At 46.4% G+C, this 22,878-nt stretch overlaps 1 protein-coding gene across 1 annotated transcript in view; it reads right to left on the reverse strand.

Moving 5' to 3' along the window:
- Positions 1-1,449: 1,449 nt before the first annotated feature.
- MROH9 (maestro heat like repeat family member 9) overlaps positions 1,450-22,878 on the reverse strand; it is a 34,892-nt gene continuing 13,463 nt past the window's right edge. Inside the window, exons 4-15 of the mRNA XM_079107113.1 lie at positions 20,648-20,802; positions 18,947-19,112; positions 17,872-18,014; positions 16,847-16,984; positions 15,354-15,474; positions 13,468-13,605; positions 11,364-11,540; positions 9,678-9,830; positions 9,465-9,581; positions 8,788-8,890; positions 3,464-3,526; positions 1,450-2,062 (exon numbers count right to left, since the gene is read on the reverse strand). Coding sequence (XP_078963239.1) covers positions 1,752-2,062; positions 3,464-3,526; positions 8,788-8,890; positions 9,465-9,581; positions 9,678-9,830; positions 11,364-11,540; positions 13,468-13,605; positions 15,354-15,474; positions 16,847-16,984; positions 17,872-18,014; positions 18,947-19,112; positions 20,648-20,802 — 1,785 coding nt within the window. The 3' untranslated portion in view covers positions 1,450-1,751. The remainder of the gene's footprint in view (positions 2,063-3,463; positions 3,527-8,787; positions 8,891-9,464; positions 9,582-9,677; positions 9,831-11,363; positions 11,541-13,467; positions 13,606-15,353; positions 15,475-16,846; positions 16,985-17,871; positions 18,015-18,946; positions 19,113-20,647; positions 20,803-22,878) is intronic.

Here is a 22,878-nt window from a genome sequence, read left to right on the forward strand (position 1 = left end):
AACGTTTTTGTTGAAGCAGGAGGGGAAGGTGTTCTGTTGGCATCTCCCTAATCTGGCAGGTATGGGCTGAGCATACATCTGGGGCCAGCCATGTGAGTCCCAGAACACACAACCAAGTGTAGGAGATGACCGCTACTTGCCAGAAACCCCAATTGTACAGAGCAGAAGGGACATAGATAACTTTATGAGTCTGGTAAATGCAGTGCGTCATATAACCCGAGATGTTCAGCAACACACAGGAGCAGCACCCGGCAGGGGCTGAGGAGGTGTGAAAGGGCACCCGGTGCCACCTGTCAGGTTGACTAGAGAAGCGGGCGGAGGATCTGACTTAGTGGTGGCGCAGGGAAGTCATCTGGGCTGGCTGCTGCCTTTGCATCTGAGGCTGGAGCTTGAAATCTGCAGGGCGGGTGGTGGGAGGGGAGGTGCGAGTGAAGGGAGAGGCAAGGTCAAGGTGGCCCCTGCAAGCCCAAGTGTGTCCTCTTTCTGCCTCCAAACTGATGTCGATCATGTGCGTGTTCTGCAGGAGGAGCTGGGGTCCTTTGTCAACAGACCCCAGCACTCCTGGCCCAGGAGTCAGGAGCTGGAGGAAGTTCAGGGAAGTGGGGTGGCTGCTGACCCACCACGGAGAGGTGACCCAGCAGAGAAACGCCGACACACGTGAGCTCCAAGTCTGCACATCACAAGACACCACACCCAGTCACAGAGGAGAGGGTGCAAGTCTAAGTGCAGGTGTCTGCTGTGGCCAGAGTGGCATCTGCTCCAGGGCCCTTGGGGAGGAGGGAGGGGAAGGGGAAGAGGGGAAGATGGCCTGGGACTCACGTCAGGCAAGGTCGCTGTAGTGCTCCTAGGCCAGGCCGTGTGGGCCTGGGTCCCGAGGGCAGCAGCGAACCGTCGCTGTGATCCACTGTCAAGCTTCATTTCAGAAAGTCGAAGCCCTCCAGGCTTCAGGTCTCTGTCATCTTCCTTCAGGTCCCGCCCTTCTCCTGCCCACCACTGACTGCACAGGTGCCTCGGTGTCCACCTAGAGCACGCTCCCTCCTCCCTGTCCCCTCCCCCTTCCAGGCCATCTGCTTGTCTCTGGAGTGTGCCCAGGCAGCCTTCCTCCCAGCAAGACCCAGAGGACCACACTGTGCGTCACCTGCCCCGAGAGCCTCATTCACATCATCCCATGTCCCCACTGCCCAGCACAGGCTGTGGCCTTCGGAAGGTGCTGATTGATGGAATCAAGTTCCAACAGCCTTTCATCAAACACTTCACCTAAACAGCTGGCCCTCCGTCTTCGCAGTGCCACACCCATGGGTACAAGCCACTACCATCTGAAGGATCAGAGAAGAATCGCGTCTGTACTGAACACGTCCAGACCTTTTCATCTGGTCACTGTTTCCTAAACAATAGCCCACGACACCTATTTATATAGTTTTTACATTTCATTAAGTGTTATATGTAATCCAGAGATAATTTAAAAGAGGGGAGGATGTGTGTTGATTACACGCAGGTGCCGTGCCATTTGGTGTAAGGGACTGAGCACTGCAGAGCTGGACATGAGTGAGGCTACTGGAACCAGTCCCAGCAGCACAGAGGGGTGACTGTGTGTTTCCAGATTCAGTGGGTTGATCACCATCAACCTAGAAAGGCACCAGATTTTGCAGATTTTGTATATAGGGAATTAAGAAGGGGCAGTGAAAGCTTCCAGCATCCTCCAGAAGGGCATCTATGCATAGGCTCGGGTAATTCAGAGGGAAAGAAGAAACTCATTTGTCCTCTATGTCCTGCTCCAAGTCTTCTTCAGACCTGTAGCTCTTGGTCAAAATCTCCTCTTCCTCCTCTTCCATGAGGCCTTCCTTATTGCCCCTCGTGAGCTCTGCAGGGGCAGAGCCTTGGGGCTTGGGCCAGTTGTAAAGAGGCTTCAGTCTTTTGGTGTAGAAGAACTTAAACCATCTTCGGAAGATTTGTTTAATAGTCGAGGAGGTCATCTTGTGGGCTATTTCCTTAAAAATACCATAGGTGATTTCTGCTAACTCCTGAGTTATTGGGTCTTCATCCCGGACATTTTTTTCAATCACTAGAATGGCAAAGGGCACTTAGTTTGAGGCAGCTCTTACTCAGAGGCCAAGAAACTCTAGCCCTGAGCAACCCCACTGCCTCTAACCCCACCGCCTCCCTCCTGCCCACTCCCTCTTCTCACCCTGCCTCACCCATTTCTTTTTCACTTTGACGAGTAGCATCCCATGAAAAGAGAAATGGAAATCTCCACTAAGTGTTGCCTGGGTTTCTATTAGGTTCTCATAGCATCAACATACAGTCATGAAACTTACGGACACATACACATTATATTGATCCTCATAATGGAAAATATTTGGGATCCATCCACATGATTCGGGTTAAAAGTTAAGGTCATCCAAAAATGAACTAGTGCACACATTTTAATAAGATGAGGTAGGCACGTACTCCTCGGCATGGGGAGAGCTTCATGATGTGTGAGGAGGCGCAAAAAGTCATGGACAGTCACGACAGTTCTAAACTCCAACAAGGACATGGCATGTACGCCTTGAAAGATGTGGGCGAACACAGAGACCAAAGGCTGCTGGGATGCTGTGTGGACGGCAGCCCATGGGAAGCGGTGGTTTCATTGAAGTAGAATAAGGAGGGACCTTTAGAAAGAAAGAAAGGGCAGAAGAGGGGGAGGAGGAGGAGAGGAAGGGGAAAGAGGTCGTAGGAAAGACCAGGCGGGATGCAGGCTGGTGCTCAGCAGGCCCGAGAGTGCCCTGTGAGCCAGGGACGTGGCACCACTGGGGCAGGCTGGCAGGGGAGGGTGGGCACTGGCATCTCTATATTTGGGCTCAACTTTGCTGTGACCCTAAAACTGCTCTGAAAAATAAGTCTGCTTTTTTATTTTCAAAGGAAGGGATGAAGGCAGCTCCCCCATCTTCTGCCTCACTTGCTTGTCAAGAATTCTGACCCTAATAAGGCAATAAGGCTGAGGGAGAAAGGGGCCCAAGCGCAACCATTCTGACAGAGCCACATGACCTTCTTCTGTTCCCTCCTCTGCAAGTGGGATGCACGTTACTGTCACCTATAGTGGGAATTCTGCCAGGGGAGGGAGGAGACTTTGCCTTTTGTTTGCTGCTGAAGCCCCAGAAGCTAGAACAGTGCTGTCACTCAGGAGAGGCTGGAGAGGCTTGTGGGTTGAGTGAGTGAAGGAATCCACAGCACTGTCACTCCCGAGGGCCCCAGGGGGTGGTCAGGTTGCAGGGAAAGAGAGAAAGAGAGGAGGAGACAGAGAATAGAGAGAGCCAGGAGACACCGTATAACCCAGTCCTTTCACTGACTCCCCAGCTGGCCCCTGCCACTGTGCCCTCCTATCATCTGGGCACCCTCATGGAGAACTCATGTGACCAGAGTTGCAGGTGAGGAATTTATTCGGACCTATGTGTAAATATGTCATTATGACCTTAGTACTTACCCTCAATCATGACTTCAATTTCATCTCTGAGTAGCAAATAGGCACCCAGTTTTGCCAAGTACCCTAGGACAGAGTGAAATTAAAGTTACTCCCAAACACATTATGAAAACACATTCTCTGATACTATCTGGCTACATGCTTGGCTTTCTTTAGAGCAAAGTATCTATAGATGATCTTCCAGTCATCTTTTAGTGCTTTCAAATAGTTACTATTTAATAAAACTATTTATTGATACACATGTGTGTGGATGACCCATTAAGTCCCAAGTTGTCAATTGTGCAACTATTTTAATGAAATTGACACAGGTGTGTTCAAATAGGTTGGAAATCATAATCTAGAGGTTCTTATATAATCTATTACCATGAATAATATGAATATTATCACAAATCATTCACCTATGACTGTTTTCAAAAGAACGGAGCTTGAAAATGATTACCATGAGTGGGATCTTTGTTACTCAGTTTCAGGTTTTCAGGCTCCATAAGAGCGATGCTGGGACACCAGGGGTTCATGAATGACGACGACAGAACCAACCCTCTTAGCTACGTCCAGGTCACCAGTGTCCCAGAAACGTGCCTCAAGCCCCTTGCGGTTTCTTCCTCCGCCTTTCAGAATGTGCTCTTTCAGGTCTGCCGCCTTCTGCTCAGCTGTAGGTTGGGGGATTCGCCCTGGTCTTGGATACAGCAATGGTTCATCCATTTCCATTGACACGTGGCAGAGCGAAGTTTCCTTGAAACCCAGCCATGCACCTTGGTTCATATTCACACATCATCTACATCTGCATTTGCCTTCTGCCTGCAGAGTTGAGTACCTCCAGCAAAGATCCTGCCGTACCCGGAACCTAAGATATTTACTGTCAGGTTTTCAACAAAAAGTTCACTGAATCCTGCTATGTGATATTCTACCTTTTTAATTTATATATATATATTTAGTAGTTCTGGGGATTGAACCCGGGGCACTTTACCACTGAGCTACATTCCCAGTCCTTTTTATTTTGAGGCAGGATCTTGCTAAGTTGCTGAGACTTCCCTCCAATTTGTGATCCTCCTGCCTCAGCCTCCCAAGTTGCTGGGGTTAACGGGCATGTGCCACTGTGCATAGCTATGATATTCTATCTTATGAATGCAGGCATTATTTTTTTTATTCTGCCGATGATGGACATTTGTGTTGTTTTCAGTTTGGGGCTGTAATGAGTAATGATGTTATGGACATTCTCATGCATGAATTTGAATTGCTGCTTGGTATATAACTAGCAGTGGATTTACTGGGTAATGGAGATACTTATGTTCAACTTTAATAGTTACTGCCAAACAGTTTTCCAAAGTGATTGTACCAATTTTCACTCCCACCCAACGCATGGCAACGTTGGCCACCATCTTACCGCCTTCAAGTCTACAGAGCGCCTTGATGTCCAGTAGAATAAGTCCTTCAACTTTGGCTGGTCTCAGGTTACGGTGGCTGCTCACAGCCCTTTCAATTTTCATACAAAGCTTAGACCAACTCACCCAGCTTCACATACGCCTCCTAAATCCCAGGTAAGGATTTGTCCCGGATTGTGTTGTTGGCTTGGGGAGATGGTTACAGTAGCTCGTCTTTCAATCCATGAACATGAGCCATCCCTTCATCTGAATCTTTTAAAACATTTCTCATGGTTTTCTATTTTCCTGTGTATCAGTGTTGCACATCTTTTCTTAGTTTTAAGATGTTTGCTATTTTTGGTGTTATTGTATCTGAGAATTCAAAACTTTAATTTTTCAGTAGCTTATTGTTTGTGTACAAATATCCAATTGATCTTTGTCAACTGATGTTGTATCTAGAAACTTTGCCAAATTGGTTTAATTGGAGTAGTTTTCAAGAATTCTCTCCAATGTTCTAAACATACAGACATATTTTGTGGAAATTTTGGAAGTTTTATTTTCTTTGATTCAAACTTAGGCATTTTATGTCTTGCCTTATTTCAGTTGTGGATAATTCACGGCCATTATCTGTTCAAATGGTTCTTCTGACGCATTTTCTCTTTTCTCTTTCTGTAACACACATCAAAACTTTCCTCCATGCTTCATATTATCTTGTGCTCTTTCCACATTTTCCATTATTTCTCAAAGTTTTGATCTTGAGGCTGAATATTTTGTTCTGACATATTTAATTCTCTCATTCTCTTTTAGCTTTTCTTCTAATCTGCTGCTAATGTCATCCACTGAATTCTGCATTTATTTTAATTTAATCATTCAAATATATTAGTCATTCATTTTAATATCTTATATCTTCAGTAACTACATATCCTGGATTCCACTTCTGTGGTTTTTTATTCTGATTAAAAACATTTCTATAAGACTAGTTAATTTTGGTTAATAATATAAGCTATTTTAGGAGACATATATTTTCTGCATTTCAAATAGCCCTTCTTAGAGGAAGTAGCAATTTACAGTGTCATTAGTGTGATTGCTCTTTTCCTGCCACCTGACCAAAATGTATAGTACAAAGTTTTTTTTGGTTTTGTTTTGTTTTTTTCCCCTCCAGTACTGGGAATTGAACCCAGGGCACTCTACCACTGAGTCATATCTCCAGTTCTTTTTATTTTTTATTTTGAGACAGGATCTCCCTAAGTTGCTGAACTTGGCCTGGCCTCCAACTTGTGATCCTCCTGCCTCAGCCTCCCTAGTAGCTGCAATTACAAGTATCACCAGACTATTCAGCTAGTATAAAACTTTTGATTTTCTTCAACGTCATGGACAAAAACATTTCATCATTCAATTTGCTTTACTGTTTGTGCAAAGTTGTAAAATGTTATATTTAAGTGCCAATACATGTGTTTTTCATGTTTTTTGCCCATTTTTCTGAGTTGGTTGTCTTATGGATTTGTAAGGATTCCTTTGATAATGGGAATTCACCCTTTGTCTGTGATAAGTATAAATATTTTGCCTCAATTTGGCTTTTAACTCTGTTAACTTTACCTCACCAAAAAATGTTTTATTTTTATATGTAGTTAACAATCTTCCATTATGGCTAGTAGGCTTAGGCTTTTACTTAGAAGGCTTTTCCTTCTCCATGATTATAAGGCAGATTTTCTGGATTGTTTTTATCTTGTTTTATTTACAATTTCGAGCTGACTTTAAGCATTTGACTCTTTGATCATATGGAACTTATTTAATGTAAAACCTTAAAAAGGAATTAAATAATTTTAAAAATTCCTAGTGGCTCACCAGGTGTCCCCACATCACTAAGAAGCCGCCCACAATTCACTTTCTAAAATGCTGCGTGATTGGGGCTATTTCTGGGTGGTCTCCGTTGTGCTCATCTGTCTGAGCAGTCCCTGCAGTTTTAATGACCACTGCCGTGTTGGCGTCTGACCGGGCTGGTCCCGCTCCTCGTGCTTTTTGCTTAGAAGGTCATTCTTGCAAGCTAACTCTTCTACTTAGTTTTGGAATCAGCATGCCAGTTTAAAAACAAAACCAAACAAAACCTGTCAATGTTTTAATTAGCTTCTCGTTCCATGGATAGATTTAGGAAAAAATTCATACTTTTTTGTATTGATTTTAACTTTCCCCAAATATGATTTATACCTTTCTCTTTATTCCAACTTTCTTTGTGTCCTACAGTAGTGCCTGCAGGTGTTCTTCATAGGTATATTGCACACATTCCAAAGTTCAGTTTTTGATGTCCCCACCACCCTCGTCTGTCCTTCCTTCCTTCTTTCCTCCTCCCCTCCTCTCCTCCTCCTTCCCTCCTCTACTCCTCCCATCCTCCCTCCCGCCCTCCTCCCCTCCCTCCTCTCCTCCCATAACTAACTGAAGTTATTTATTTATTTATTTCCAGCTTATAGGAGATTTCCTTCCCCCTTTAACTGCTCAAAGAATTCTCTAACTCCAAGGTCCAATAATTAGGAAATGTCTCCATGTTGCATTCTGTATCGATTCTTAAAAAATGATTTATCATCTCAGTGCATTTAATCAAGTCTTTTTATTTCTTAAATTATACTCTTGGTCCTTTCTTGGTTGTCATTATTCACTTCAGGGACATTGTTCATGCACATTTATTTTTCATCTGTTATCATATCTACCGTTACTCGTTAACTTTTTGTTTTCCTTCCTTTGTGGTGCTGGGGATTGATCCCAGGGCCTTGCACATGTGAGGCAAGCACTCTACCTAACCCAGACCTTACTCCTTAATTTTTAAAACTGTCCCTCGCTATTCTTTGTTCCGTTTTGCCAGCATTTCTTACCCTTGGTCATCAACAATGTGTATTTTCCCTGTTGCTGGTTCACGGCCATTCTCGCTTTCTGCGATGGTTGTGCTTCCCTCACACTTTCTCCTCTGGTCTGAAAGCTCATTTTCCACGTGCTCCTCTTGTCCCATCCTTTATTTCCTGTGTGCGTGTGAGTTTGTTAGATCTTTTTTTGAATTCATGGTTTTCATCTGCTCTGTAGATATGTTTGCTAAAATTTGTTTTTTCTTCTCTCCTCTCTTCTTTCCCTTGAAATACCTCTATCCAAAGATCACACTGTTTACTTTTTTAAAAAATTACTTAGCTTTGAATCTTGTGATTGTCATATGCTGCAGTTTATTTGTGGAATATATTCAGATATTTGTGGTAGAATTCAGCCCAGCAGGGCCTGTCCCTGGTTTGACACAGTTCTTTCCACACGGGGCATGGGTGACCGTGTGTTCTGGTGCCCAGCAGAACTCAGTCTGTCGCCTCCCTTGACTGATAGATGAGGCAACCTTTCACTGCTTCCCTCACTGCTGCCCCTGACATTACTTGGTGCCAATGAGGCTCAAGGTCAGATTCCACCATCACGTGGGGACGCACACCCACCTGGGAACTTCTATGTCACCAGTGTTCATTTTGATTTTCACCGTGAGAATCTCATGGGAACGAACTTTGCTCAAGTTTATCACGATTGGGGACTTCAGCTGTCTTCCCTTGAGTCTCGCTGGACTCCACCTGCCTCTACTTTTCTCAGAGTCGGAGTTTGTGGCTGCAGATGTCCCAGTTTTGTTGGAGACGGCATTGGTGCATGTTTAAAATTATTCTCGGGATGGTGACTTCAAGCAGTGAAAGGAATGATGAGCAATGATATGTCTCTGTCTTAAGATTTAAAATCTGCCCTGTGGAATGTGTTTTGTGCAATAATTTGATCAGATGTTTGCTAACTGTGCATGACAAAGACAACTCTGTCCTCACCATGTGTATTAACCTCTGTTCATCACGGATGTCACCGTGCCAGGCGCTGGACATCATAAACAAAGAGAATTTGTGACTTTTAATGCAGACTCACACTGCTAGCCTATTCTGTACCTTGAAAGACAAGAAACTTATTTACCTACTAAAATAACTGATCCTCTCCTCAGATATGCTCGGGAGCTCCCCAGGAACCCTAAGGTATCAGATATTAAATCTGTAATGTAGCTCTCGTGAGAAGCGACCTGAGAATAAAAAGGGGGAAACCATCTCTCGTTTCTGAGGTAACGTCTGTGCTGCCTTCAGAGGCTTCAAGTCAAGAACCCGGCTGCTCACACTGATTCAGCACCCGTGAGGCCTGGGGAGTTCTGTGTGCGAGCCGCACCCTCTGGTGACTTGCCGGTGTTGAGTTTTGGTGATGGGACTCTAGAGCCCCACCTGTTGAGCTCGGCCACCGCCACCCCCGTGCCCACCTCTGCCCCTGCTGGTCTGCAGAGGACCAGCCCGAGGCATGGCAGTCACCCACTTTCCCTCTGGGATCTGGGGTAGTCTTCCTGCCTCTGGATCCATCCTTAGCTGGAAGTAGGCAGGCAGGAGGCCGAGGGTGGGTTAGGGACCAGCCCCCAGGCGGGCAGTGGAGCATTCTCACTTTCTGCCCTCAGAAGCCCTAGCTGCAGCCTCACGTCCTTGTCATCTTTCTTCACGTTCCTCCCTCCAGGTGGCCCTCTGCCCTGCCTCCCGCTCATCCCTTCACGGGTCCCTTGAGTTGCGTCTGCGACTCTGAACGGTCGCAGAAAGACAAAGGGAAGGGCTACTCACGAGATGGTTACAGATGTTGAGCACCACCAATTCAAAATTGTAGTTTTCGTCTTTGAGGAAACTCGATGTTGGCCACCTCAGTTGTGAGGCACAGATTCGCAGTGTGTATTTACAAGCCTGTGAGAGAGAAGGAGGCCCCTAAAGACCTCTTCTTTGGGGGGTTGCATAAAACTTGGTGATTTTCAGCAACATTAAGGAAAAAAGTAGTCTTACTTTTGATACCCTCATCTCCTTATCCTCCAGAAACAGGATCAGGGGCACCAAGGTGCTCAGGACCAGAGGGTTCAGCATCCAGGTGTACTGATTCATGTCCCTCAGCAGCTCCCCGAAGTGCCGAATGGCCATGCTGCGGATGCCCCCGTTGCTCTGCAAGGCACGAGGGGCAAGAGACAGGGCCCGCTGAGCACTGCCAGCACTGCTTTCTGTGATCATTGGGCTCCACTTGTCTGCCTGTCTGTCTATCTGTCCGTCTACCGTATATACTTACAGGTGTATATCCAAATGTCTGAGACTGTTATTTATTTTTAGGAAAGATTTGGTTTAAATAGTCAGTACTTCTTTTGGTTTTAATGTAAGATTTACTTACTCATTATCAGCAATAGCCAAAATATAAAATCAACCTGAATGTCCATTAATGGGAGAATGGATAAAGGCCACATGCACACGCGTGCGCACACACACAAACACACACACACACACACACACACACACACACACACACACACACACACGAGAACTCTTGGTCATAATAAAGAAGAAAATCCTGTCCTGGCCAAAATACTACTGAACCTGGAGTATAGTATGCAACTTTGAAATCGGACAGGCCCAGCACAGAAAGGTACTGCCCGTTCTCCTTACACACAGTCAGGGAGCGTCACACTCATAAGGCTGATCCAGCAGTGGCCACTGGGAGCTGGAGGCCGGGGGGGTGGTGGAATGCAGGTCAAGGTAATTCGAGGGTATGAAGTTGCAGTTAGATGAATACATTTCGGAGTGCTGATGTATATAGCACATGGACTCTGGTGGATAATAATGCATTCTATACTTGAAAATTGCAAAGCAATTAGATTTTAAATGTTCTTACCATAAGAAGTGTTTTGTGACATGATGGATTACACTGCTTAGTTGGCTTTAATCATTTCACGGTGTATACATCTATCAAAACGTCACATTGGACAACAATAATGTACACAATTTTCATTTGTTAGCTATGCTTTCACTGGGGAAAATATTGAAACTAGTTATAAAAAATGCATTTTTAATGCATTCAGATTGCATTAAAAAAAATCTCAAGTAAGAAGTGAGTTTCTTAAATTTAGGAAGGTGTGTAGTACTTAATCCTGTCTTCAGGGTATAAGCTGGAATAATCTGTATAACCGGGGATAAAGTAACCAGGACATGTTCACACGCAGTTGGACTTTGCAGAATCGCCAATGAATAGCAAAGGGAGTACCTTGCATACAGACTTACAACGGGGTTGGCAAGAGTCACTTAGGCCAAATAGGAGGTGACTGCATTATGAAGATTCTAGAAGAGAGAAATCTCAAGTCACAGTAAGAGACTATTTTTAAAAAATACGATATTATCTAATAATACCAAGAAAATATCTTCTAGCATTGACACCACTAAGCTATAATTCTTTCACCCACGGATGGAGGCTGTTCCTTGATTCTCCTTTCTCATGGACAAACTTCTCTAGATTCTCATAGTGAAGTTAAAAAATTAATAAAAGGCCTGACAGGTATTCAGGCCTGGAAAGGAAAGCTGGCTCTGAGGGAAAGGCTGCCACCGTTGCCGCCACCATTGCACCTGGGCAGATGGGACACCACCCTGGCCCGCAGCTGGGGTTCTGCTGAATCACAGAACCTACCCGTCTACTCTGCTCTCCATGTCACTCACGTGATCCATCAGAGGACAGTAACTGGAAGCGATTTTGGTACACAGTGATGAGTAAGTCACCCTGTCCAGTTTGCCTAGAAGTTTCCGGAGGGTGAGCAAGGCCCGGATGACAACGGTCTTTTCCTTGGAAAGGAAGGCTTCCAGGATAGCCATCAGTAGGCTGCGGACGTTGTCTATCTGCAGGTGGAAGGAAGATGGCGGGGTTTTGGAACTGGAAGAAGACTTGTGCTAGCATTTGGTCGTGCCCATCTTACTCTGGCCTGCCAGCTCTGGCTCTCAAGAGTCCCTTGTCAAGTTGTCAAGGATTTTGTAGCCGATTGTTTTTTAAAAGTCATTATTAAGGGTTAAATTGTATTAGTTTAGCATTAAATAAAACCAAAGGTAATACTACAAGCTGATGGATTCCCAATTGTTTTTGTGACAATTGACTGTTTTCTATGCTCCTGAGGCTACGTGCATTCTATCTGAATGTGGGAATATTAATGTACCATTGTGCCTCTGCCCAACTTCATGTTTGACAACCTTCTTTTGATAGCTTGGAGTTAACCACAGTGGAGATGTTTGCAGGAAAGTTGGCCTCGTTTCCAGAGAGCTAGTCATTAAACATGGACCGCCATGCCATTGGCAGCATGACCTCTAAGACCAATGGCAGTGACCTGCTTAGACACCAGACCTGCTGAGCCACTGAGGCAAATCATGGGAATCAACTGCAGGTCAGAGCCAAAGAGAATAGGAGGTAAGAAAAACAGAAACAGAGACAGCAAAAAAGACAAAGAAAGGCAGGAAGAAAGGAAATAGAGGAAACGGATAAACATTATTGCCAAAATAATAGCTATAAGGGGGTAAAAAATATGCAGTTTAGGACCACTGTCCCCCTGGAAAGTTGAGTCTTCACCAACAGTAGGGAAACCTCAACCCAGATCACTGCAATACTTCTCTCACTCTCCTAGCTAGCCTGGACACAGAATGCCCCTTTTGTTGTTAATAACATTGGGAAGACCTCTGGATGAAGCAATAAATAACTCACTACTTCCTAAAAGAATATACACTGATGATAAACCCGTTCATTTGCATGATTTATTTACAGCAAACAGACCATGGCCCATGCCATTCTAAATGCAAAAGGGTGTCTACTGACAGGTGTTGAGCTTTTAGAGATTATGCTGAATAGTAATCAAGTATTTATTATTAGGCTTATTATTAAATCAACAACGATTTATGCCACAATCTCAGCATAGTACAAGACACTTTGGAATGTGGAGTTAGTAAGCCTAGAGGCATGCTTAGATTCTGTGGACCCGAAAGGCATTCGTATGATTCAGTGGGAAACCAGGTAAGACAGTGACTCTCAACCTTAACCTTAGAATCAACTGAAGAGTCTTTTAAAATGCAGACTGAAGGTCCTCAGCCCAGAATTTCTGATTCCACAGGGCGTGGGGTGGGGCCAGATGATCTGTGTATTTTTTTTTTTTTTTGGGTGCTGGGGATCGAACCCAGGGCCTTGTGCTTACAAGGCAAGCACTCTACCGACTGAGCTACCTCCCCAGCTCCTGATCTATGTTTCTAACAAGCTCGAGGTGGTGGTGTGGTTGGTGGCTCCAGCCATGAAATATTTCATAAGACCGTGCTCATGGCTGGTGTGGCTCTGAGGAGGGTGGTGCTGCCAGAGATGAGAATATGCAGTGATGTTCACCTGGAACTCATGGCTTCAACAGGAGAAAAACGTGGACGTGTGCAGGCGACAGAGGAAGGTGTGAGGAGTGGAAGGGGAAGCTGGAGTGAGCTCCCAAGATGGGAATAGGTGTGTGCTGGAGGGAGATTAGCGGAGGAGTTTATGGTTTGGACTCAGGAGTGCTCATGAAGGCACTGCTGAGAAATTCTGAGGGCAATGAATGATTTTATGGAACACTGATAAATAAGACAATAAAGCCCCTATGTTGACTTGTATTCTCTTCATTTAACTCAGTATTCGTATTGAAAAAAAATGCCAGGTGTGGTGTGGTTTTAGCTATACAGAAACTGGAAAATATCCATGTTTTATTGTAAAGATATTGAGCAACATCAAAATATCCAATTAGGACAAACACAAACCCCATCCACGTACGTCATTGACCACGGGCGCCATGTTGGCAACTTTCTGAAGGCTCAGCTTGCTAACTATAGGATTGGAATCTTGGATCCAGTGTTTGTAGAGGACCAAAAATTCTTCCGGGAATGGGTCCTTGAAGAAGTTATTCAGAAGCTGAAAGGAAAGAGTTAATAAGTTAACGAGTGCAGTCAGGCCAACTAGCATGATTTCTGCCTGGCATGACGTCGAGGCATTCTCAGCAAACTGGAATACAAATCACACTCAAACTCCAAGAACGTATGTGTATTCCTCTGCATGCGTGTGTGCTCACAGAAGAGGGGACAGCAATCAGAATAACTCATAGACACTTTTTGCCTTTGTTTTCAGGATTTCTCTCCATTTTTGGAAACTGAATGACTCATTTAATCCTCACGCAGATGGTTGAGTTTTTAAAAATATTTTTTAGTTGTAGAGGGACACAATACCTTTATTTTATTTATTTGTTTTTATGTGGAGCTGAGGAAGGAACCCAGTGCCTCACACGTGCTAGGCAAGCACTCTACCACTGAGCCCCAGCCCCAGCCCTGAGATCTTTGGACAGGGGATGTTTACATATGCCAACAGGTGATGCCTACAAATGGACTGGTAAGCAAAACAGTTCCAGTCCATGACCTTGTAAGCTTACAAACCGACTGAGAGACTAGTACCGTGCAGGAGCATATTAGACACTGTTCCAGAGAAAACAGAGTTGTGAATGGTGACTGGCACTAGGAAGGAAAGCTACCAGATGCTGCAAGAGCATTCACCAGGTACTCAATTTAGATTGTGTGATATAAATGTGATTTAGAATGAAGAGCGATATTTAGATTTAGATGTGAAGACTGAGTTGACATTAGCTGGATACAGTGTTTGAAGAAGACACCTCCAGGAATGGTAATCATGTACCAAGGCCCTGAGGTTGATGAAGCAGGGTGTGATTGAACACCTTTTAAAAGAGCAGCCATAGGGAAGGGAGTAGGGAGGACAGGTGATGGCGAGGTAGAGGCAGGAGGCACCTGGAGGCCAAGTTGAGGAGTTTTAGTCTTTTACAGCCAATTCCCCCAAAATACATGATTATCACGAGCCACCTTGTCAAATAAGTGTATTTTTAAAACCTCTTAGAAACACAGTAACAGCTTTAAAAACAATTTTCATGGAAGAAAATTCCAGGCTTTCCTTTAACAATCTTCCAAAGAACTTTCCTTCAAATTAAACATCAGAAAGTTATCCACCACTTCCCTCCAGCAAGATGTTGTTTTGTTTGTTTGTGGTACTGAGGATTGAACTCAGGGGCACTTGACCACTGAGTCACATCCCCAGCCCTATTTTGTATTTTATTTGGAGACAGGGTCTCACTGAGTTTCTTAGTGCCTCACTTTTGCTGAGGCTGGCTTTGAACTCACGATCCTCCTGTCTCAGCCTCCCAAGCCACTGGGATTACAGGCCTGTGCCACCACTACCAGCACCAAGATGTTTATTTAACCATGGTATGGAAATAAAAGAAAGCCCACGGAGCACATGGAAACTCAGGGACCCCTCCTCCAGTTTGCGGTCAAAATCATAAACCACAGAAACCAGACAGACAGGATGGCTACAAAACAATGAGAAATAATGAGGATTCTATGAAATTTATATTACAGTTGGAAACAGATTCGTAGCTTGAGTCTACATGCCTTACTTAAAAAGAAATGCTAAAAATCGTTCGGGGTAGCCTCCCCTCCGCAGATGTGACTCCGCTCCGGGTGCTGGGCCCAGCTCACTCCTCCGCGGTTCTCCTGAGTCTTGGTAAGAACGTACCCGGATGGAGATGAGCGGCTGCGGCCTGGCTGGGTAAAGACCAGGGCAGGGACCAGAACACCCTTCACGTTCTCCTAGAAACTCACTTCAGTGAAGAATATGATCGTGACGATATTGTCTTCAGACCTTCTAGGACCTTCCACGGAGATCTTGTAGAAATAATGTAAAGTCTCTGGAAACTGTGGGAAGTTAAATTCGCTGAGAGTTCTGTAAAGGACAAGCAGCTCCAGATGAGCAAAGAACAGGAACACGTCTGCAAAATCCTGACAGTGAAAGGAGAGGTCGGCGCCCTCGGACTCTTCAGAGCCCCCATGGGAGGGAAGACACTCTCCACGGTTCCCTGGCGAGGGCACGCTGCAGCCCACGACGAGGCCCACGACACTGCAGAACCTTGTGCCCCGGATCCTGCCACCATTTCGTTCCCTGGGGTCACTCCTCTGTCCTGTCTCCCTGACCCTTGGCCACACAACAGGGGGGCCATTTCTGTGCAAGCTCAATAAATATCTAAAGCTCAATTCGAGGCAGCCTTACGGGTCACTGATGTGGTTTTGAACCAAACTTCCTTTGAGTGCTACAAGGAAGGAGAGTCAGGGCCTCTGCTGGCTTCCTCAGGAGAAGAGGTGGCCAGCTCTGATGTCCCTAGCCATCCTCCAAACACATCTGGGCAGAGGCCGGGCTCACAGCAGCCCTGACACGCGGGCCTGGATCAGCTTGGTAGAGGCAGGACTGGAAAGGGTGGCCTGACAGAGTTTCCATGTCAGGACTCCACACTGGTTTCCTTAAACTTTAATGTGCTTACAAACCATTCAGGGAACTTGCTAATATGAGATTCTGAATTTTAACTCCAGATGATGGTGTTGCTGCTGGTCCATCCCGTGCCTGGAGTAAGAAGATCATGAATGCTAAGGGCAGAGTGACACTCAACTAGGGACCACTTGTAGGGTGCAGAGGTGCTACACTTTTACACAGGAAGGGCAAACAAGTGGCTGTTTTTAAAACTACTATGGACCACATAGGCCGTGCTTTCTGGGTTGGGTACAACTTCCAATGGTCTATCATGTTGACAGGCACCATATCTCAGTTCTTGATCAGAAAATCTGATCCCTGAAATCATAAGCTTGCTATTCACCAAATAACCAGAAAACACCCCTTTCCAGTACATGAAAAATAAAAATTCTGTTCCATTGTATTTTCTAAAACTTTCCTGACTCGTTGAACACAGGTCTTTACTGGAACTTTTTAAAGCACATCTAGAAAGTTCTGGTGCTTGCCAAGCAGGAAATAGCTAACATCAGAAGGGAAAAAATCGAGCTTACCTTTAGTTCTCTGAAAGATACCTGCAAGAGAAACCTGTTCTGTAGAAAGAGAATAATGGGGTACCACCAAATAAAAAGGGAAAATGTCCCCCCCAAACTCCTCAAAATAATTGAAGAAGTAGAATCAAATGCCAATTCAGATCACTTGGAGAGATTTAGAAACTGGAGTAGATGCTGACTGTGTCCTCTGGTGTCCTAGGTGAAGGAAGGCAGAGAAGGTGGTGCAGAGATCAAGCGTCCTACACAGAGGCCCCCTTTCTTACTTGGCTATGAGGTAAACCCCATGGTGATGATACAGTGCTTGGGGAAACTGGTTCCAGCAGTTCTTCTTCGTCAAAGCAGCATCCACCTCTTGCAGTCCGGAACAATTCAGCAGCGCTCTCAGGGCATCCCGGGCATAGCTGAGACCCCCCCAAAAAAGCAGTCGTTAAAGGACGGTGACCTTCACATAACTAAGTATGCGTGACCTGCCCCTTCATCCCCTCTTAGGCAGGATGTGGGTTTTGAGGAAGGGGACGTTTCTGGGGAAGCAGATTGCTGAGCGCAGTCATCTCAACAACATAAGGGGCGGAGGTTAACTAACACTGTAGCCGTGAGATCAGGCTACCCAGAGAACCTCTCACCAGCTTATGGGCTTACTTGTAAGACATTCAGCAATGTAATGGCTGGCAGAAGGTGTCACTGTTCCTTGGCGGATGCCATAAATGGGTAGGATGTGTTTCCATCTGCCTGGGGTGATTGGCCTAAAGAGCAGGGAGGGGCTACACCTCCGAAGGGCTGGATCCTGTGTGAGGGTGTCCCGGTGTAGACATCCCACGCCAGACAAGGAAAACAGCCAAGAGTTGGGCTGGGAATTCCCTACAGGGCGGTGACATCAACTGACTGCAAGATGGAGGTGAGGAGCCTTTCCCTAGGCAAACACGCCAATGTCAGAAGCCCACACATCAGGTCCCCAGCCAGGAGAGGGCTCCACAGCCGCCTGCACGTTGCACACATTGCTTTGCTTTCCGTGCACACTAACCCAGAGCGGTTATGGTCTGGAGCCAGGGAGCCAGCGCAGTGTCCCCCGCTCCCTCCTCTCCTCCCCGACAGAGAGCAGGGGAGGTTCTGGGGCCTGGATCCCCCTATGCTGCACGCACACCCCACACCTGGGGAGGTCCCTCCTGAGTACTCAGGCGAAGGTACTTTGCCCTTTGGGGTTGTCACTGAATGCACCCACAGGATGCAGGAGCCCCGTGGGGCCCAGGGCTCAGCTCTCTAATGTGCGGCGGCTGGCTGGCACTCTCACAGGGGCCTGTCCTGGGGCATCACTCGCAGCTGGCTGCTGTAGAAGAGCTGCAGCATGAGGGCCAACAGGAGCTGTGGGAAGAACTGGGCCACGGCTTTCTTGTAAGAGCCCACCGGCAGGAACGTGCCCAGGGCCTGCGAGGCCTGTCAGGAGGAAAAGGACCATCCTCTTAGCCAGGGAAGAAGGGTGGGACCCTGCCACCCCCCCGCCTCCCCAAAGGAGCTGCGCGGTGCCTGCGCTCACCCAGCCACAGCAGACCAGGAGCTGCGCCCAGCGTCCTCTGGTAAGGGGCTTCCAGGGCACCAGGCAACCCTGCCAAACCAGCAGGAAGCAAGCTGGTTCCCAAGGAGGCAAATATCCCAAGGGCCCCTTCAGAAGTGGCCGAGAAGAAAGGTCCTACCAATGACCCAGGCCCTCCCTGCGCTTGAGCAATTGGGGGGGGGGGCTAGGTAAGGGGAGGGCTGGTGCGTGCACGGCCTTTGGGATGCTGACCCCTGCAATGCCAGCACGGCAGACCCCATGTCCCAGCACCTTGCTGTGCTCCTGTTGTATCTCTGTAACACCTGAATTTATTCCCAACAATGGTGATGAGGGTCCTTGGGGATGCCTGCGGTGGACGCAGGTGAAATTAGGCCTCAGGCAGCTGGACATTGAAGTGATCCAAGCCGGAGCAGCTCTCTGCTCTCTACACCTGCTCCCTGGTGCAGTTCACCCAGATTCCTGTCTCCCCGTCATTCACCAACCCAGGTGAGCTTCTGTCCCCAGAGGGCATTTGCCGTGTGATCTTCCTGGACACATGCAAGGGCCGCCCTCCCCAGTCTCAGGTTTCTGACCAGATGTCACCTCAGCAGAGTCCTGCCCCGCCCCGCTGATCTGAGCCACCCCACCCCACACAGACACGACGTGTCGGACCCGCAGCACACTCATTTGCTCCTCCCCTCCGATCTCAGCAGAAGGCCAGCTCCAGGGTCTGACAGTGTGGGGTGCGAGGAGCCCAAGGCCAAGGAGGCGTGACTGAGCCCGGGCTGGCTGGGGTCGCCCACAGGCAAAGCCAGGGGAACACGCGTGTCCTTACCGCCACGGGCATCATGTTGGTGGCATCCAGCGAGAAGCGCCTTTTCTCCTCCACGTCGTCCTCCGTCTCCCCGGGCTTTCCTTTCAGTATCAGCAGGATTGTCTTCAGCACAAGAGGGGCCACGCTGGGCTCAGACCCTGCTGCCTGCCACATCAGTATCAGCGTGCTGTGGACACAAGACTCTGGGGACTCAGGAAACCCGCGTGCCAGCCCTGCTGCCTGGCACGGTCGCGAAGGGCGCCCTGTTCTGACATCCTGGCAGCAGAGGCTGGGCAGACGAGCCCTGAACGAGCGGGATCCCACTGCAATGATCCCTCCCACGGGTGTGGGACCTCAAGAACAGAGGAAGAATTTAAGTTAGATCTTTTGGAAACTCAGTCAGCAAGTCTGTATGTCCATTTCTTACTGCTGTGTACATATCGGCCAAGTTCAGTGTGAAGAACTGACCAGCTTTCTGCACTCCACGCTCTGCTCCTCTAGTGCGTGATCTGGTTCGTCCAGGAATAGTGAGTGACACTTTCAAAGTCTGGCGTGGGGGTACAAATTAATGTACAAATCAATATGTAGAAAATTCTTTAAAACCCTAAATAAAATAAACAAATAAAAATCGAAGCCTGAGCTCATTTTGCTAAATGTCCCACATTTAATTGGTTGACACAGATGTGACTCGAGCCCTGGCTTCTTCCCTCTAGTCCCCAAGCTCCTTTCCCTGCACACTTAGCCACTGTCACCGTTACCTGGCTGCACGTCTTTTTGCCAGTGTATCCCTGATGTCCTGTCGACCTACGCAGGCCTCTGATGTCTACGGCTCAGTCTTTCCGGTGGCTTCTCCAGGGCCCTGGACTCCTGGAACTTGGATGTTCCCAGTTCTGTGGAGCTGCCCCTCCCATAGGGCTAACGCCAGAACCACGGGCACCAAATCTCACGGCCTTTCTTACTTCCCTGCCTCTTGCTCATATATTCTGCTGACCAGTCCTCCGTGTTTCTCCAGCTTGGCTCGAGTCCTAGCCCTTTCTACTGCAGTCCTCGCCTACCATTGCATAAGACTTGTGGCAATGTCTCCAGGTCACCGGGCTCTGCTCATGCCTGCTGCAGGTGCTGCCTCACACTGTTCATCGCAGGTTCTACCCACAAGGATATGCTCCCCACAGAAAAGGCTCGAGGGCCGATAATGCTGTGCGCACAGTGGTGCCTCAGTCCTGAAGGAGAGGACGCCGGGCCTTACGGAGATCTTTCCAGAAATGCGATGAATACTGAGATATGCTATGGGCTTAAACCTCCTACAAATAGCAATCTTTCAGTCAGGAAAAAAATGGTATAGACTTTGTTCAGAATGTAAACAAAGCACTCTACGAATATTTTTCCCTCAAACAAAAAGTAAATTCACAAATGCAAAGTAAAAATCCTTCATCATTTTGAGAAGTTTGTTCCTGCACAATATGTGACAGAATACAGTTTAAGGCCTCAGATAATCATCATTTCTTGAGGGCCTACTGTGAGCTATCATGTAAGGTTACAAATTATATATATGATCTTATCTGAGCCTTACGTTCATCCAACATGATGTGAAAATAGATATCGTCTGAAGAAAGAAACTGGGCCTAAGCATGGTGAACGGAGATTGAGCCAAGTTCACCTGACTGTGGAGGCTGAGGACAACCGTGGACGGGGGCGGGTATGAGGGGCAGGAGGTCGCCTTACTCATCGGCAGGCACCGGGTAGTCCATGAGTTGAAAGATGACCTTCTTGGGTGAAGTACGCGTCAGCAAGGCAGTGACTCGCAACATGGCGTGCTTCATATTGTGGAAGGGATTCTCATACAGTTTCTTATAAATAAAGGTCACAATCTTAGATACCTGGAAGAGAAATTCCTCAGGTCAACCGGAGTCTCCTGTTGCAGGGCCACCTTTAAACCAAGGCATTTCACAATGCAAAAATTCAGTCCCAGAAGGGTCAGAGTAGCAGTTAATAGACAAATAAGCACCAGCAGAAAGTGTGTGTGTGTGTTTGTGTGTGTGAGTGTGTGTGTGTGTGACAGTGCACTTATGTAGAAGGGGGACCAGTGGCAGGGGGTGGTAGGCTAGGGAGGGAGGAAGAGAGGTGCTGGGGTGAAATTGATCAAGTTATGCTGTGTGTCTGTAAGAGCAGGCCACAATGGAGCTCACTATTCTGTGTTGCATTTATGAATATTGGAGAAATGCCCATTTTTTAGAAAATTTGTTTTGGGAGGCTAAACTTCATTATATAAGGCATACGAGCTTAATGATAGAAAACCTAGATACTTTCAAGTTTTTAAAGAAGAAAGCCAAAACAATTGAGTAGGATAATGATGGATGCATTTATTTCAAAAAGCTTTCTGAAAATGAAAGACTTGAATCCACATATGGAAGGGGTGAACTGAGTATGAGAGGAATCACCCCAAGTGTAGTCATGATCTGGTAAACACTACGCATAGATTCCATGTTAGTTTTATTTTTTTCCCTTTTTTACCCATTCTTGAACAAGGAGTGTTCCACCTAGGCCTGGGATTTGTCTGAAATCAATGAGGTGTTAAATAGTACAGTCTTCCTGTACTATTGTACTATTGATCCAAGTACAAGAGAGACCTCACACCTCGTCTCCTCCAGGGACCGCCTCCCTGTAGGGTCCAGAGCTGCTGCTGCGCTTGTCCTCCTGCTCTGAATGCAGCTCAGCTCTAAAACAAGCCAGCTCCGGCACTGGGTGCTCAGCTGTAGGAATGATGGCCTGTTTCGTGCTGGAGAAACACTGACGTGCTAGACGATGCAGAGCTCATAAGGCCACATACCATGAGGGGCCATTGAGGGGATTTTCAGAAATATTTTTAACCAAGAATGACCCTGTGCTTAGTAGCACAGCTGTCTGTGGGAGCTGTGGGAGGGTGATAAAGACAGAGAATCACAATTTTGTTCAGTTTCTGTGTGGTTAGTGGTTTGCTGTAGCAGAGGAGTTTACATATGGCTTTCTGGTGGTGTCCTTTCTCACCAGGGACTTGGATTGGTTTCATCTAGCCTCCCTGGAGTGTTCTTTCCTCCTGTGTTAGAGGAGGACTCTGTGGAGCAGAGTGAGTGGGGTCGTTGTTGTGGGGTCTCTCTCCCTCTTGTAATTCTCTCTTGCTGCCACCACAAGATGATGCCACAAGAAGACCCTTGCTAGATGCAGAATCCTTGACCTGGGACGACCTGGGACTTCCCAGTCTCCAGAACTGTAAGAAATGAATCTCTATTTGTTTTATATCACCTGGTCTCAAGGATTGTATTATAGCTACACAAAGCAGACTAAGGCAGAGACCCATAAATTCTCTTCATCTTTCTTTACTTATTAGGAGGGAGAGGATATTAGAGTATGTGAATGACAAGAAGTGAAATGAAAGCAGCTGAGTTAGTTCTGTGTAGTGTTTTCACTTATTTGGTAAGAATGAAATACATTTGTGTGCATATACTATAAAATATAAATTGCATTATTTTGGTGATTATGCATGAGCTAAATGCTCTTTTATTTACAGTCATTATTGACATTTTGCAATACAGATGTGGAGAGCAAAATTTGTGTTAATAGTTTAAAATTGTTAAAAATTAAAACTGCTCTTTTTACTTAGAAAAACATTAAATAGCAAATAAACACACAACGAATACTTGAGAGAGGGAGACTACAGAGGAAAGGTGAACATCCTCATGTGCTTAGACACATAATGACACCATTCCTCTGTGGTGGGTGGACACAGGCCTATCTTTGATTTTTCCTACACTCCACAAACTAGGCAGTTAACCTTACACTAAGCTGAGGATTCTTGAAAACTTTCCCTAAAGGTTGTGCAGATTTCAATTATAACTCTACTTATTGTAATTAATGCATTTCTTTTAAAAATCAGATCAAATATGGCAAAATATTTTAATTTAATATGATTGATGGGT

This window comes from Sciurus vulgaris, assembly GCF_902686455.1.
Source record: "Sciurus vulgaris genome assembly, chromosome: 12".
Taxonomy (NCBI): Eukaryota; Metazoa; Chordata; class Mammalia; order Rodentia; family Sciuridae; genus Sciurus; species Sciurus vulgaris.